At 39.1% G+C, this 14,029-nt stretch overlaps 1 protein-coding gene and 1 long non-coding RNA gene across 23 annotated transcripts in view; one reads left to right on the top strand and one right to left on the bottom strand.

The window, feature by feature from the left end:
* Positions 1-14,029, top strand: part of LOC110399405 (von Willebrand factor D and EGF domain-containing protein-like) — a 168,267-nt gene that overhangs the window by 59,704 nt on the left and 94,534 nt on the right. For all 3 annotated transcript variants that reach the window (XM_021398038.1, XM_021398037.1, XM_021398039.1), the window contains 3 exons: positions 1,954-2,027; positions 8,243-8,513; positions 11,254-11,432. In XM_021398038.1, coding sequence (XP_021253713.1) covers positions 1,954-2,027; positions 8,243-8,513; positions 11,254-11,432 — 524 coding nt within the window. The remainder of the gene's footprint in view (positions 1-1,953; positions 2,028-8,242; positions 8,514-11,253; positions 11,433-14,029) is intronic.
* Positions 1-14,029, bottom strand: part of LOC110399406 — a 140,755-nt gene that overhangs the window by 57,979 nt on the left and 68,747 nt on the right. For 12 of the 20 annotated variants that reach the window (XR_002439175.1, XR_002439177.1, XR_002439170.1 and 9 more), the window contains one exon: positions 4,254-4,370. This is a non-coding gene — a long non-coding RNA (uncharacterized LOC110399406). The other 8 variants (XR_002439179.1, XR_002439184.1, XR_002439176.1 and 5 more) reach the window with 5 other exon arrangements.

The raw sequence follows: 14,029 nt of genomic DNA, 5'->3' as shown, positions 1-14,029 counted from the left end.
GGACCAAAAGAATTTTCGTCTTCAAATGTGAAATGCCTTGCATGTGCTTATTTCCTCTCCTCTCCAGCACAGCCTTCTTTCACATGTTCAAAGATTCTTAAAGCAGAAATGGCAACTAATTCAATGTAGTGCACTCACATACTCATATTTTTTCTTGGAACTTGTGAATGCTTCCATTAAAATATGAAAATGCAGCAAATGTGAAATGGAATTAATCAATTTTAATAATAAATTTCATCTATCTCAGTTAAAATTTGATCTATGGAAACATAATAGACATTACTTTCCCTCCCCTCCAACTTCCCCATTGCTGCTTTACAGCTAATTAGAGGCATTAATGTAAAACTGTTCCTGCAACATATCAAGGAAAAATCCATACATTAAAATCCACACAGTATTTAGTCCTTCAGACTTATTCAAGTATGTTTTATTTATCTTAAAATGGAATGCAAATGGTGTGCAGAACATGCTGGCAAATTCAGACACATGGGAACAGAAAAATGTTTTCTTCAGCAAACGAGGCTGCCTGTGACTAAGACTTGTATCCTTTGCTGCTACCATGCAAGAAAAAAGCAGAGCAGAGAAGGTTGTGGACGTGGAGAAAATGGGAAGATTCAGAGATACTTCTTTACTTCACTCAAGTAAATACAAATGATATGATTGATTTCTGATCAAAAAGCTGTTCAAAAAGCTGTTCGGTCCTTCGTTCCTTCAGACAATCACTTTAATAGTCTGGGATGCCAGACACCTGTGAGTGTCTAAGCAATGTCTCCGTGTGATGGTTAAGGGGCATTTTGAAATACAGATGACGTATTGCCTCAGGTGAGGAATTTTATCAGCTACTGTGCTTCCATCTTCACCCTCTTATTCATTTATTTAATTTCACCACTGTTCCTAAAAGCTAAATTCTGCTTTATTACTAAAAGGTTGCACAAGGATATAGTGGCCATTCTTCTTACCCGCTCCGCAGACTGTGGCAGTACTAACTGAATTGCACCTCTAGATTTCTCACGGGCAGTAAGCAAGCAAGGAATTAACAGCCCTGGCCAAGAAATAACCTTGGCAGGCTGGATATGGGAAAACCATAATACTTCATCATTCCTATCAGTGTGACTGGGAGCTCTTCATACTGCAAATGGCTGTGTACCCCAGTCCTGCATTTCTGGGACAAAGATGGCCCTGACAAAGTGCCATCTCCAGTGGATGAGGCAGTGCAGGCCCAATATGGCTCAAGGTTCAGATCTTCTGACTTCAAAGGGATTTGCCCGATCTCTGGTTTTTATAGACATATCTGCTTCTTGCGGGTCACTGGGACTCTTAGGTCTCCTTTATGGCCCAGTTTCTGCCCAAGTAATGGAGTTGATGCTGAAGACTGTTGTTCTATTAGATCCTTTCCTCTTTTGTTCAGGTGCCAAATGCAGACAGCTCCACCAGCCTAATTTGGGCCATCATCACCCGCACCCAATCAATAATGTGCACATCAAATATATAAATCAGCCATTTGTATGCTGTATCAGGAAATTTAAGGTCAAACTAGGGGACAGACAGCGACTATTGCTAAAATATGCTAATGCTACTTAATTACAGCATACCTTCTACCATACTTCAGGCATTAAAATTAGTGCAATTTAACGAGCACTCTACTCTCTTGATAATTTCATAGAATGATCTACTTCTTAGCAAAAAAAAAGTTTATTATAAAAACTTCTCTTTTCACCAGCCAGCACACTACATTGGGTGGAAGGGGAGCACTTTGAACTCCCATATTGCATGTGATTAAACTCAGTTGCTTGAAAGCAAAGCCTATTTTGTACCCACCCGCAATCATGTTTTAGAAGTCAGATTTTAGTTTGTACTTGATACATGAATCTTGCTCCTAATGTTTTGTGAGGAGTGGTAATGAAGAAAAACTGCTGTGTAGACTGTATTCATTACGCATTTCATTTTAACTAGGTCACAGTTCGAGACCTCCCAACAGGGAACTGCTACTCTTTCACTGATCCACACATTATCACATTTGATGGATGGTGAGTATTCTACTTTGAAATAATTTGGCTCAATTACTGCAGTTTTCAGTTTCTGGATATAGTGTGCATTTGGTTTTACATTAGAATATCAAAAGAGTGTTGTATTAGTTTGCTTATAGTGATTAATGTAGTGCCTCAGTAATACACATGGTTTCCTTCCAGCTGTTTATATTCCTTTTAACAAAATAACTGGAAATGGATTAATCTTGAAGCTGCAACAGTTTTGAGAATGAATAATTTTTATAAGGCCAAGGTCAGGCTCCAAAATGCTCTTAAAGCAAAAGTGTTACTAATGACTTCGAGAAGGCTTTTATGATAGGTGGCATGGTGTTAGAGATACCCCTATTTCACCTGGGTGAGCCCTTATGTCCCTGTGGTAGGACCTCATGTGGGAATAACCTGTGTCCTTCCCAGTAATTTAGTAATACCTGATACAAATTCTCTCAGTCTAAGGATGCTTTTGTATTTTCCTATCTGTTTCCAGATTTGGTTTACTCATGGCTGTATCTCTGCATGGAGTTGACAGTCATAGTCATAATAAAAAAAAAAAAAAAATAGATAAAAATGGAGGTACTGTCCTAGTTAAAAGATGTTCAGCAAATATGAGGGGCAAATATCAGGGAAAGTGTGCAAAAAGGTTGTAAAAATAAAGTTTTACTTTCTTCTGTATTGTCCCACGTCCTCCTACACATGTTGCTTGAAGACTTAGTGATACAAAGGTGGTATCTTTGTGTTTAAAAATCTGTGCTGCACCCTAGCTATTTAACGTAACAGAAAGTTTTTAATGTTTGCATCTGACATGTCTGAACCAAAGTTACTAATATTTCAGATCTCATTCCATTTTGTCATTCTGCCGTTAACCTCCTAATGGCACAGATAATGACTTCATGAGCACAGCGTCCACAGGGGCTCAGCAGGAGTGATATTCTAATTTTGATATTCTAATGTCCCCGTTTCAATCCAGCATGCTCTGGAGGCAGCAGCATGTATTTGTCAGAACATAAACTCTAAAATGACGTTAAAGCTGAGGAAATCTCTCGATTAAATGAGAACAAGAAATACAGTGGCTCTTTTAAAGGCTACACAATTGCCTCAAATAAAGATGTTGCCTAAACTGAATAGTCTCAGCCAAGAGATTACTTCTGCATACTTGGGACTTCCCAATTTCCCTCCTTCTTTGATGTATATCATCTATAATGTGGTCAAGCATTTTGTTTCTAAACATACAGAAGCTGAGGAAGAGCTAAGAGTGGCATACAGATATCCACATGCTTCTTGGTATCCACCATTATTTCAACTCTGTATATTAAAAAAGCTTAGAATATTATTTTAAAACTCTCCATACATTTGCATTCTAAAATATTCCCTTCTGATTTAGGGCTAGGACTGGACAGGGACCTAACAAGTTGTCATGTTTAGGAAGACATAAAATGACTTCTTGGCAAGGTGGAATGCTCTCAGCCATGTAGAATATTTTTACATAGCTTCCATGGGGAAAAAAAAGGTCTAAGGTAATATAAAGAAATTTTATTTGAATGGCTGAGTTTGGAACCCTGTTACTGACAGCACACAGAAATGTTTCTAAGCAATTTACAATGCCATTTGAGCACAGGGAGCATGGGAGCACCCATCCTTCTGGGGCATCCTGCTTCAGAGGCAGCAAAGACCCTGGAACACCTGGCCCCTCAGTAACCACACATATCTTCGCTGTGGACATTCACTACTGCTCTGCCCAGTGTAGCTTTAAATGAGCCACCTCAATAACCAGGTTATTTCACTAAGATATATCACTTCTTGATACTCAGCCAAGTTTCTTACCCATCATTTCACAGTCCCATTACTCCTACTTATATTCCCATTTATTACAGTAAATAATATCTCTTTCAATTATTGTAATGATTATGCTACCCTATTAGATGTCAGTTAAGCAACTTCTCTGCCTGCCTATCAAAAAAAATGTTAATTTATTAGGAATGATTTTAAAGCTCTGTATATAGGGCACGGGGAATGCAATTCCTGTATCTGTCAGAGCACAAACTTACAGTCTGTAGACAAAGGCTGACACAGAGCTATGGAAGTGAAGCATTTCCCTTCATCATGAGAGCGTATGTGGTGGGAAACTACCAAAACTGCCTCTGAGATCAACAGCAGAGCATCCAGTAAGCAATATAACCATAGGAAATCATTTTTTCCACCACTCCACCTAGCATCCTGTAGGTCGCTTACCAGAAGACAGCAGGCTCTGAGGTGAAATCCTGTAGGCTCTGCTGCTGTGGCAGGGCAGCTGTTAGTTGTCTCTTTGGCAGCTCTTCCATCCTCTCTCTGTGGAGTCCTGGGGAAAACCTGTCATATGGAAAGCAAGAGAATGGATGAAGATGGGGAACACCGCAAAAAGTAAAACAGTAGGAGTGTTTTCTACTCAGATAGGCAACGCATAAACACATGCCTGCCTTTCATAGGTTTGCTTACCATTTTTGATTTTTCCACCAAAAGATGGTGAGGAGAAGGCAAAATACACAATGAAGACGAGCAAACATGAAAGAAGAGGAAAAAAAAAAAAGAAAAATTCAACCTTTTGGTTTCCAAATACTAAATGAAAAACAAAACTTATTAAAATTTAATGTAATTTTAAAATATTTTGAAGCTAATAGTTTCTGTAGCAGATTTGTAAGTGAGAAAATTGCTAAATGGCATGAAAATCAAAAGACTGGAAGATATCGGTGTGCTTCTTGGCAGAAAAATTTTCCTACTGAGATACTTACTTTCAATGTATCAGTTATTTTGTGAGATTTCACAATAGTAGTTCATTTTGTAACATCGATAGATAGGTTTTCAATCGTTTTTAATTTCACGTACCGAACTCACACTGCCTCTGAGGTAGTTTGTTGTTCGTTGTGTAACTGAAATACCAAACTCACACGTCCAATGATAGCACTTCCCTTTGGTTTGCTTCTGGCTAGAAGAATATTTCTACTTCTGTAGAAATATTTATCTTCTGGTTATTTTACTCTTTTGACCAAAAGAAAAGATGGGAAATCAAAGAAGAATGTGTTGTATTTTTCATGTATGCACAATCAATTTCTGTATATTGGTGCATCAATGTGAAACAGCATTAATTATACTAGCTGAAATCCAGAGAGAGCTCTTCCTTTTATAGTAAAGTAACTTCTAAATTAAGCAAATGTGGAAGCCTGGTAAAGCAAAAGCATAGCCCTCATTATTAGTTATGGCACAGTATAAACATAAAAGCTTTTCCTGACATAAATTGTAGGTTCTTAAATGTGAAGTGAAGTATTAGCTTAAAACTAAATATGGAGAAAATCCTTGTGAGGCAGAATATAAAAAGGGAAATATTTCTTGACTCGCAAACTATATATATCATTCACTTTATATTGCATTTTACCTTAAAAAAAAAAACAAACACTTTTTTCAAGATTTCTCACACACACAAAGCCATCCATCAATATTATCACAGGAAGAATGACACCATTTCCCCAGCTTGTAAGGCTTCGTGCTTGTGGCTGGCATTCATTTTTAACAGCATTCACCACAGTAGCCCACAGATAAGTCCTGGTCATGAGCAGCCCTCACAGAAGTGCTGCTCTTACATGATAACCTGTAGAAATTCCCCAAGCCTCCAGTGGCTGCTGAAAATAACCCAACAGCTGTACTCTGAGAACAACACAGCCACTCCTTAGTGATGAGCTCTGAAACCAGAGGACATCCTCCAGCATCACCCAGCCCTTCCTAGGGTCACAACGAGAGTAAAGCACTTCTTACTTGCATGGAAAAAGGGAGTCCTGAGGGACATGTCAGCAAATAAATATCAACACATAAAACTTTGGAGGAAAAACTTTAGGTGAAGCCACAATAAGTGAAATCCTAATAAGGATAACTTGGTGGAGATAAAGTGTATTGCGTTATTCTAATGCTACTAGTAGTAAGGTTTTTGTATGCTTCCTTCTGTACCTCTTATCACAAACCAGAAACGATTCCTATAGCATCTCACAGACATAACAAAAGACTTATGAGTACTTTATGATTCTTGGATTGAGTGCACTATTTGAGACACGAATTCATCTCAGGACAAGAACATGATGCACTCTTTGAAAAAAAAAATCAAATACATACATGGGGAGGGAGGAAACCACATCCAGTACACCCATTGCTATAGGCAATTAGGGAAGCAGAATGGGGAAGCACACTATGACGAGGGATTTAGAAACAAGCAATAGTGCCTGGTCGCAAAAATATGCAGAGCTCCCTTTTGCAAGACCTCCAGTAACTTCTCGTCATGATTTTAGCTCCACAAGTCTGCAATTTGATTTCTCAAATGTTGTCCAAAGAATCATTATCACAATTACAGTTTTGTAAACCTCACAAAAGTTTACCTGATTACGTTCAATTATCCATTTGTGTAATTCAAAGGCAGCTGAACGCTTCAATTTAGACACATCGCAAGTTAGTTATGTGCTGTGCAATCTGTCATGACTTAACTGAAGGACTGTAAGTGACTTCCAATAGTGTTGGACTGGGTCCACTGTCAGTGCTTATTAAGCAGTAAATAACTCCCATTGCTGGAATGTATATGCTTATACAGTCTTATTTACCAGATATACTTGATTAATCTGGATATGGCCATTTCAATGCATTATTTTCCATCAGCCTCTCTAAACATCTTCCTTCTAGGCTCCTCCTGCCAAAATGTCTGTTGAAGGAAACTGAGAAAGGTGATTCTTGTTAAATTTCTGGCTCCTCGGTCTTTCCTGTGTAGAGGTCCAAATGCACTTGATTTTACAAGACTATTTTTTATGTTGTCCTTAGTTCTAATCAGTCTTAGCAGCAGCATCTGCACAGTGTACTTAGGATTTATGTACCTGATTACAAAATAAGATGAGACAAAACCATTCAATATCATATCATTTTATGGCCAACTTCACTAAGTTTTTCAAGATGAAGTATAATGTCAAATGTGGTTTCTGGCAGAGAAAAGTTTAAATTCTTGCTGTGTTTTCAGGTACATAGTTTTCTATGGCTTTCATTCTAGAGAGAATTAAAATGCAGATATATACACATTAAACGTTCTTTGTTCTTGAGCCAAAATAAAACAAATTATTTTCTCATCTGTACAGAAGGCATTCACTGACTGAAAAATTATCGATGTTTTTATGACAGCTTAAAAATAATCCTATTATTCAGTTTAGTGGTTGATGGGTTTTGTTTTTTTTTTTGAACATTCACTTTTACATTTTCTTTTTTACTGTAGAAAACAAAAATGCTTATGATTTAGTTTCCATTGTACTTATTTTCCTAAAAATGAAGTTTAAAACTAAGTGCAGTGTCTTAAAAGGAAGCAGAAGAACCCACTGCTTTTCCAGATGGCAGCTGCTGGCTTATGTGGAAAAATCTCCAGCCATATATATAAAATATACAGCCCTTATTTTCTTAATTTTAAATATCACATGGCAATAAAGTAGGGTAACAATCAAACATGATCACAGTGTGAGGAAATGGAAGAGCAAGGAGAGAAGGATGCTCTTGCAGGTCCCTATTTTGGAAATCCTCCTGACACTTGTTGCTCTTGGGAGGAGCTGTTTCCGGTCTGCACAGAGGGGAAACATCTGCAAAATTATTTTACTCAGGTGGAGCAAGGAATTTTATACAGAAATGAATGAAAGGATTGTTTCACACCATGCAGTACGTTGGCTGACAATACATTTAGAGAGGAAATGATGGTTACAGTGAAGTTGTTGGGGGGGAACCAACTTTATTTTCACGGGCTTTCAGCAGTAGGCCATTCCTTCATATGAAATGCCCAGCCATGGTCAGACTGGGGAAAGTTAGTGGTTAGTCACGGAGGAGGTTATCTGATTTTGCTTTGATGAATATCATGCTGTAGAGCATCCAGTTAGAACCAAAACATATTTTTTAAGGCCTGGGAGCAGGGACTTCTTCCCATTTGCTTTTTTCTAATGTTTATCCTTTTTATCCATGCCCGTTGCCATAGCAGCAGCTCGCAGACAGCAACCAGGTTTTCTCAAGAATTCTTTTGCACTCCCAACTAGTAACAGCAACTGCATCAGCTTGCTCATGGTACAGGAAATGCTTCCGTGTCCGGCCCTTCCAAGGCAGCTATGGTGCTAGAAGGGCTCATACAGCCGCTCCAGGTAGATGTGGTGGGTCTCTAAACCCTGGTATTGTTTCTCCTTGTTTAGGCGTTACGATAACTATAAAATTGGCACGTTCCTTTTGTGCCAGAGCACGTCGCGGGCATTCGAAGTGCACGTCCGCCAGTGGGACTGCGGGGGCCAGCGCTCCGCCACCACCTGCAACTGTGGGGTAGCTGCACGGGAGGGGAGCGACGTCGTCCGGCTGGACACCTGCAACGGGCACTTTCGGGACAGCAGGCCGCAGCTCAGCATCCAAAGTACTGAGGCATCGCCACAGGTCAAAATCCTGACGTCCTATGGAGGGAGAAAGATTACAGTACGTGGAGATTTGAGTACTCCCGTTGTTGCTGTTGTTGTTGTTAAAAATGTGAGTTTAATATTTCTGAATTGTTAGTGAAGCTGCGGCGAAAAAATATATGTCTGAAGCCATGGGAGTGTCTGCAGCAAAACGTACTGGAAAATGAGACGTGGGGAAGAAGTTGGTGGAAGCGTTGGTTCAACCAACTGTAACACAAACAAAGCAAGGATTTCCAGAAATTTCTCAGAGACATGTCAGAGTGCCAGGACAGTTGCTTACTATCTGCATGCTGCTCTCAGTTCACTCATGCTAGGTACTACCGAACCCATAATGGAAATTCTGTTGTAGAGCTTTATGAAGATCAGAGGTAACAAAGCAATGTAGTCTTAGACTGTAAGAGCCAGGCAATGTTAGCCAGACACAGACACCCCCCAAAAGCCATGAAAGTAGGCAGCAAGTGTGCGACATTTGCTACAATTTAAAGTATTTGCCTAAAAACATTATACAACCATAACAAATTTTGCATGAGTATCATTTCTCCACATTAATCCAGTGAAATCACTGGAAGAATAAGAGTGGGCTGTACCAAGGGGTTTGGTGGGGAGAAGAAGGGGAAATTACAGCCAAGAAGATAATTTTATCCTGAAGTTTTGTCATCAAGATTTATTGCCAGGAGACATTTTGGGTGAAGATAGGTCCACAGCAGAGCCAGAACATTGCCAGAGAGTGCCTGCGTTTGGCTGTCCTTGCGATCTCACTTGGAAAAGATCTTGATAAGGTAGTAATTGAAAGTCTGTTAATTACAGAATAGAGGAAAAGCAGAAAGCAAGCTGTCATTTCATTTTGCAACTGAATGCAATATAATTACTGTTTTATTACTAGAATAATTGTAGCAAGAAACCCTATCCTCATTTGCACCTCATATAAGTCTCACTGATTTCCTTTGCATTTAAAATAAACTAGGACACCTCTGGTATGTGAATAGGAACGCTGCCCTGACCTGAATGGGATTGTAGACAACAAATATGGTCCCTGAGTCACCACTATGAGCAGCACACCTCCATTTGCACAGCATTACTCCTTTCTGCAGCAGTTTTCAGCAGCCTATCACCTCCTTCTCTTTAAGCTGAGGTCTCAAAAATGCTTCTTCAAAGTTCCTGCCAGTAGTTTTAAATCCAGGTGGTTTAAGAAAACCTGGGCTGCAGTCAGCTCCTCCTGGCAGATGGCTTGCCTTGCCCAAGGGCATCAGGAAAGGAAGGGTTATGGACTCCTGAAAATAAATCCATCTGGAAATACCCATTCACACAGCACAGAAGGTTGAAACAGCAGTTTTGACCTTAAGGATTTCATAGATGGCCTTGTGGGAGATGCTCATCCCAGTAGGAAAGCACAAAACTCAAAGGTTTATATAAAGGAGGAAAACAAACACTCCCCAACACCACGTCAATTGCAGTCGTTCTGCTCTATGTATTAAACAACTGGCTTTTTCATAGAATCATAGAATGGCCTGGGCTGAAAAGGACCATAATGATCATCAAGTTTCAACCCCCCTGCTGAGTGCAGGGTTGCCAAGCACTAGACCAGGCTGCCCAGAGCCACATCCTTGCAAAGCAAAAAAAAATAAAGCAAAAAAAAAAGTTCCCTTGGAAAGCAAAACATACAGCCAACGTCTCTAGCTCCACGAAAGTATTCTCCTGGTTGAAATGAGGGCTGAGAAGCTAAAATGGACAAGATTATTATTTCTTGAAGCCAAAATGTAAATCTGGATTCCAGCACAGAAATACAAACATAAGTTATTCACTTCTCACAGATATTAATAGATTTGGTTTGGAAGAGAGTATAAAGGACCAAAAAAAAAACAATGAGAAAGAAAAGCAATGGGCATTACTTGGCTGAATCAATAATTCTCAGCCAGGAGTGATTTAAAAAAAAAAGGAAGATATTTAGAAATTATTGTAATGAGATGATTCCAACCATAAATTAACTGGTAACTTTAATTGTGGCTCAAAGTACTATGGTTACTTATCCGGATTGAGCATTCTTCCTCCCACTCCCAGCACGGATCAGTTTCACAGTCATTTTCTTCTTACCTAGTAAAATGAAGCAAACAAACAAAAATACATTGCAGTTGAACAGATTTGTTCTTTTTTTTCTAAATTTGTTTGGACCACCAATCTGAAAAATCCATTATCTGCACAGCTACTTCTTTGTCTTACCCTCACAATTTTTTTTCTTTTAAAGGTCAGTATAAGCCTACCAGAAGTTCTTTAATGAGAAAATTGCTTTATCTACTTTAAAACACAATCATTTTCTGGGTAATCCAGCCTTGGAAAATGAAACGATTTTTCAGAGGGAAGAAAGCTGTTTTTCAAGACTTGGCAGTTTATCTAAAAGAAATGATTTCCCAGCAAAGACACAAGGGTGGCCTATTGTCATGGAATTTGCTTCAAAAATTATCTGGTAACTTACCAGTGGGAAAATTTCAATGACTTTAATTATTACTTTGCAAAGAAAGTCCTTATGTGGTTTTATATTTATGTAACACTGTCAGATAGCAGCAACATAAGAACTGAAAACAAGTTAAATAATAGCACAAGTAAAAAGGTGTAAAGCGTCTAAGTGATTTTAAATAACCACAAATAACCACCAGCATCACCAAGTTTCTGCCTTAATATTTTCATTTATAGAAAGGGACATATTTTATTGCATAAAAAGCTCAGTAACGGCTTCAGTTCACTGTGTTTTTCTGTCCCTTCAGATCCTATTCCCTTCAGGAGCATTCGTTCGAGCCGATGTGAGCGAGTGGGGAATGGGCTTGACAGTGAGGACACCAAGCAGTGACTTCAACAGCACCAGAGGTTTGTGTGGCCTCTTTGATGGGATCGGTCACAACGACTTGAACAATGTACCCGAGGAAGACTTCATAGAGGAGTGGAGGTACAAAGCGAGAAAGGATCACAGGCCGGGAGATGCTCTATAGGGGTTATTCCAGGGATGCTGATACGTTTATTTCATTATGTACCCCCCTAATGACCTGGAATAGAGAGATCAGGTTCATCAGACAAGGGAAACCTGGGGGCGCATTATCATCCAAGCAGCATGGTAGCTAGTTTTTCAGTCAGCACAGTGAGCATCAGCAGTTACCAAGGAGAAGTTTTGTATTCATGAGTCATGTCAAGTTAACAGCTGTGTTAAGATCCCACTCAGCTGTTTAAAAAAGATGCAGTTCTCACCTGCATTGGAAAATGTAGATAATTGACAATAGGGATTAATTAAGGCTTCGGTATTTCCCTTGCTCTTTTATTCCTGAACACTAATTGCAATATGTGAGTATAGGTTAAATGTTACATTTTGACTAAGTGTGGTAATATATGTACCATGCTAAAAGTTAGCATCTACTCCAATGATGATGATGGTTGGTTCTAAAACCTTGAACTTCCTGAGAGAGAAGGTCTGGAACCAAGGCCAAGAGTCTGTGGGCTCTAGACCACATTTTAATTCCATGTTTTTGAACTCTAAACACACCTAAAAGGTGTTTCCAAAACTGAAATGGGTTTGATTGGTTGTGTAGGTTCGTTTGTGAATTCTGTTTTTCCAATTAAGAAAAAAATAAACTGGACACGGCTGGTTACATTTACCTGTGAAGATATCTCAAGATCAGCTCATGCCACAATAGTCATTTCAATTCACTATGGGAAGAGCAAGTGTGTGAAAACGTGGCACAATTGGATCAAATCCAAATTGTAGTCAGATGGGTCAGCATGCAACTAAACATACCACTTCATCTGTGCATGGGAACTTAGCACACAATAAATCAACAAATTTTAGACTTTTTGCCGCATTTCAGAAAATGAGCAATGAGAAAATGAGCAAATGCTTCTAACATATCCTAACTAATTGTGTTAGTTAGTAACTGTACTTAGTTAGTTAGAAGTCAACAGCCATCTCTAAAGTCTTAAAATTTTGAGGATGTGTCAGGGCTTGCTTCTGGGAAGGCAAATGGAGAAATAGTTTGGTGTGAGAATGACAAACTTCTTCCTACCTGAAGGTAGGTTAACAAGAGCAATGGGAGCAGCTGTTCAAAACATGCTTGTTGAAAGATCAGAAGCCAGAGCAGAACACACAGGAATTCACTTATAAAACAGTAAGGAATGTTCTAGTCCTTGGCACATGTGATGGAGGATACCTTCAGGAAAGGCATGGGAACGTGCTATGTGAGAAAGGCAAGAGGGGCAATGAGTTTAATTTTGCAGTACTGCCAAAGATGGAGACTCAAGGACTCTTCAGAGCCGGATTCAAAAGCCAATGGAAAGGCTACTACTATATCCAGGAGAGACTGTATCAGTCTCTGATCTACCAGTGGAGAAATGGTGCAGTGACAAATACAGCCTGGAGAGTGACTGTACTGCTGCTGCTTTTAATTTCATTTTAAATAACACTTAAAGCACGCTATGCTTTCTGCAGCACCTGAAGCTAGGCTGAGTGCTCACCATATGGCAGCTCAGTTTTTCCCTGGCTCCCTCCTTTCCCAAGCAGTTGAAAACAGATCTGTTTTAAACATTGGCTTTCCAATGCAATATTTAAACAATAAAACAACATCAGAGCATCCCAGTCTCTAAATAGCATGTGAACAAGGAAGGGATGAATTTTAAAACATGTATGTTAAATAGGTAGAATATTTTTTTTCGTACTATCTGCAGTTAGTTATAGAGAAATCAGGAGCACCACTATTCACTTTGGACTCTTGCTCTGCATTAGCATCCAGTTCACCTTGAAATATTCACTTTCAGCTCTTCCTTGGTTGTGGGCAGCAAAGAGCAGTGTTTGTTTAGTTATCTTGCGCAGAGGACAGGAGGTCCTTCCTAGCTCACAGAAGTGCATGCCTGTAAGGAAGCATAGAGGGTTCCAGGGCCTCAAGCCTTTCCAAGACATTCATCCCCATCACACGTGCCATCTTCCATTCATATTGTTAAAACTGGATAAAGTCAAATCTGCTTTCTACAACAGTATCAAAGGTTTGTCTTACAATGCTGACAAACACTTTCACCTTCCTGAACCCTCTATATTTTGGCTGCAAGACAAAACTGATGCCAAAATAATTTAAATTTTTGGTAAAGTTTCAAATTTGTCTGGAAATAAAGTGCTGCCAACTATTGTCAACTATTGAGACAAGAAGCATATCTTTTTCTATAAAGCTTCAGGATTCCTCTTGCACTGCACAAATAAGATCATGAAATTTCCAGAGAAAATTCAATCATGGCTGTTTATTCAAACTGGACTCTCTAGAAGTTCATCTGTCATTAAAGCTGTAGTAAATTAAAAAAGGGAGAAAAAATCACCTTTCATTATGTGATATTCTAACCCTATGATCAAAAGAAAACTGCTTGGTTTCAAAAGAAAAGCTCAAAGAAAGTTCCATTAGAGGACAGAAATGAAATGAAGTAAGCCAAGAAAAAGAAAAAGACACAGAGATTCAATTCTTAAAAGAAATATTCTCCATTCCCTATGCTATATCTGAGTCACACTAGAGACAA

The sequence above is a fragment of the Numida meleagris genome, chromosome 5 (genome assembly GCF_002078875.1).
Source record: "Numida meleagris isolate 19003 breed g44 Domestic line chromosome 5, NumMel1.0, whole genome shotgun sequence".
Taxonomy (NCBI): Eukaryota; Metazoa; Chordata; class Aves; order Galliformes; family Numididae; genus Numida; species Numida meleagris.
The sequence above is the reverse complement of the archived record's forward strand: the minus strand, read 5'-3'. Positions and strand labels throughout refer to the sequence as shown.